The 2,500-nt window shown below is 42.3% G+C and overlaps 1 protein-coding gene across 5 annotated transcripts in view; it reads left to right on the top strand.

Annotated features, from left to right (window-relative positions):
- Window positions 1-2,500, top strand: part of LOC138000634 (monocarboxylate transporter 10-like) — a 30,517-nt gene that overhangs the window by 22,697 nt on the left and 5,320 nt on the right. For all 5 annotated transcript variants that reach the window (XM_068847184.1, XM_068847187.1, XM_068847185.1 and 2 more), the window contains one exon: window positions 1,322-1,887. In XM_068847184.1, the coding sequence (XP_068703285.1) occupies window positions 1,322-1,887 (566 nt within the window). The remainder of the gene's footprint in view (window positions 1-1,321; window positions 1,888-2,500) is intronic.

Here is a 2,500-nt window from a genome sequence, read left to right as displayed (position 1 = left end):
AGACAAACTTTCACTGACAGGAATTGAAAAATCGCCGAGATTGCTGTCCGGGAATATTTTATTCGATGTTGCGTGCATGAAAACGTTGAAAAACACCTTACCGACCGGGCCCAAGGTTCAAACTGTTACACACCGGGTGGGCGACGATGTTTTGGTCTTTAGTAGGGAGCTTAGGCAAAGACGACGGCTACGAACGCCATAAAACAAAAAGTTTAATGAACAAAAACAAATTTAAGGCTCTGCACGCCCTGCACGTGCGTTTTGCAGTTTGGTACATTTCTTTGCCGTCCTCTTTCTGACAACAGGGAGCTTAAGCAACGAGAACGTCATCTCAAAATATAAAAACGCGTTATTTTAATCGCTTCGTGACTATTTCAACCTTTTTAATATGACAGGGGTGTGATAGTTCCTCAAAATAGACACTGGTAGCAACGGCGCTCAATTTAAGGGAGAAAATGAAAATTTATCCTCAAGTGCTGACGTTGTTCATAAAACCTCAAATTTGGCTATTTCACGTTGTAGTTTTGCTGACGACGCAAAGAAATGGACAAATGTGAACAACACACGTGCAGGACGTGCAAAGCTATTGTTTTTGCCCACTAAATATGCAAATGTGTGGCGTTTCGTTGCCGTTGCCGTTGTCGTTGCTTAAGCTCCCCAACGACGTGAATTGACCACATTTGAGTTGTGTAGAGGACGTGAGAACCTGACGAAACATTTTTAATTTCTTCCCAAACAACCATACCATTCACGCCAATTTTATTCCCGCAATGTTGATACACAATTTCCATTCCCAACGACTAAGGCCAGGGTTATAACGAAGTTATTACAATTTCGGCGATTAATGCCTTTCCCTGAAAGTTTGTCTGATACGAGAATTGAAACATGTAGCAGCACTATCTTACTTGGTCTGAGTGGAATGTCCGGTCGATTTGAGCAATTTGGAAGAATTTACAGCAGCTTATGTTTCTGACTTCTTTGAAGATACAGATAAAAACAGCGAAACTACATCCCACTGGAATCGCGCTGAAATGGCCCCAAAAACACTCGTAAGGTATCAAGAAGACAAGGTAAGGCATTTTTGTTCGATTCATGTTCTTTATTTTCGACTTCTTAACATGTTCGTAAATTCCCATACAAATCCTTAAAAGTTACGCTGCTGATCGTGACGCTCAAATGACAACGTCAGCTTGGGGTACCTGTGTTTAACCTAACCTAAGACCGGATTTGACATAAACACTTCATCATCGTCTCATTATCATTATTTCTATTGAAATACATACCATAGCTTACGGGGTATTTTTGTATTTTCCGCCTGCAGCGTGGATTGGCAGCTTATATATTTCGTCTGGTTGCATCCTGTACCCCATTGGTTGTTATCTCACTTCTCGTTTTGGCTACCGATTCGCTGCCGCGTTGGGTTCCGTTGCGGGGATAATTGGCTTTACCCTGGCCTCGTTTTCCTCTAAACTCTGGATGCTGTATATCACATATGGTATTTTGTCTGGATTTGGTTTCGTAATGGTTTACAATTCGTCCTTTTTAGTGGTTCTGCAGTACTTTGTGAAATGGCGCTCGTTAGCCATCAGCATTCTCGCATCGGGACCAGCGGTTGGCGTTTTTGCTCTTAGCCAACTTACACAAGGTGCGTTAAGTACATTTGGTTGGCAATGGACAGTCAGAGGGTTTTCCGTTCTCTATTTTGTAACTGGAGTTTGCTCAATCCTGTTTGTGCCTCTGGATGACCAAGGACAGACCAGTAAAATCAAGGAGACGACAAACCACAAAGAGAAGGGAACTTCTTTATTACGAAATCGTTCTTTTCTGATCTTCTTAACGTCAATAACAGTTATACATTTGGTGGTCTACGTTCCTCACGTACATATTGTAAGTTGAGTTTACATTTGGAACGTTTGTTGAAACTACAATGACAACAACGTTTCTCAAATGACGTGACCTCGCGTTTTCTCGCCAACGAAGAATGTTCCAGCACTTGATGTTTCCTTGGAAACACAGCCTTGACTTACCGCTAGTGTGCAAAGCAATAGAAACTTCGTCAGCGTCTACCCGGATTTAGGGGTCGGGTGCTGAAATGCTTTAATAGGATCGATTTCTCCCTCCTACTTACGTCTGGTCTACGTGACCCCGGGGTGAGCGCGGGATTAGGGAGCTTAAGCACGAGACGTTTTTGTCAACACGGACGCCAAGTAGACGAGGTGAAACTGGGTCGAGACCAGCGTCTGTGACTTGACTTGTTTGCATTAAGCATGTCGCGTCAGTGATTTCACGGCATCGCTAGTTAATTGTACAGCAGTTTTTATTCTTTGTCTTCTTTCTTAATTCTGAATCATGACTTCTTTAAGAAAGACAGAGCTACGATCAAAGATTGATTACAGAGGATGAACTTATTGTTTTGTTGGAAGAGAAAACGGCTGGAAATTCTCTTTCCAGTTACGACCGATAATCCTGAAATGATTCTGAATGTAAAGCAAAGTTCAGA

This window comes from Montipora foliosa, chromosome 4, assembly GCF_036669935.1.
Source record: "Montipora foliosa isolate CH-2021 chromosome 4, ASM3666993v2, whole genome shotgun sequence".
In the NCBI taxonomy this organism is placed as follows: Eukaryota; Metazoa; Cnidaria; class Anthozoa; order Scleractinia; family Acroporidae; genus Montipora; species Montipora foliosa.
The sequence above is the reverse complement of the archived record's forward strand: the minus strand, read 5'-3'. Positions and strand labels throughout refer to the sequence as shown.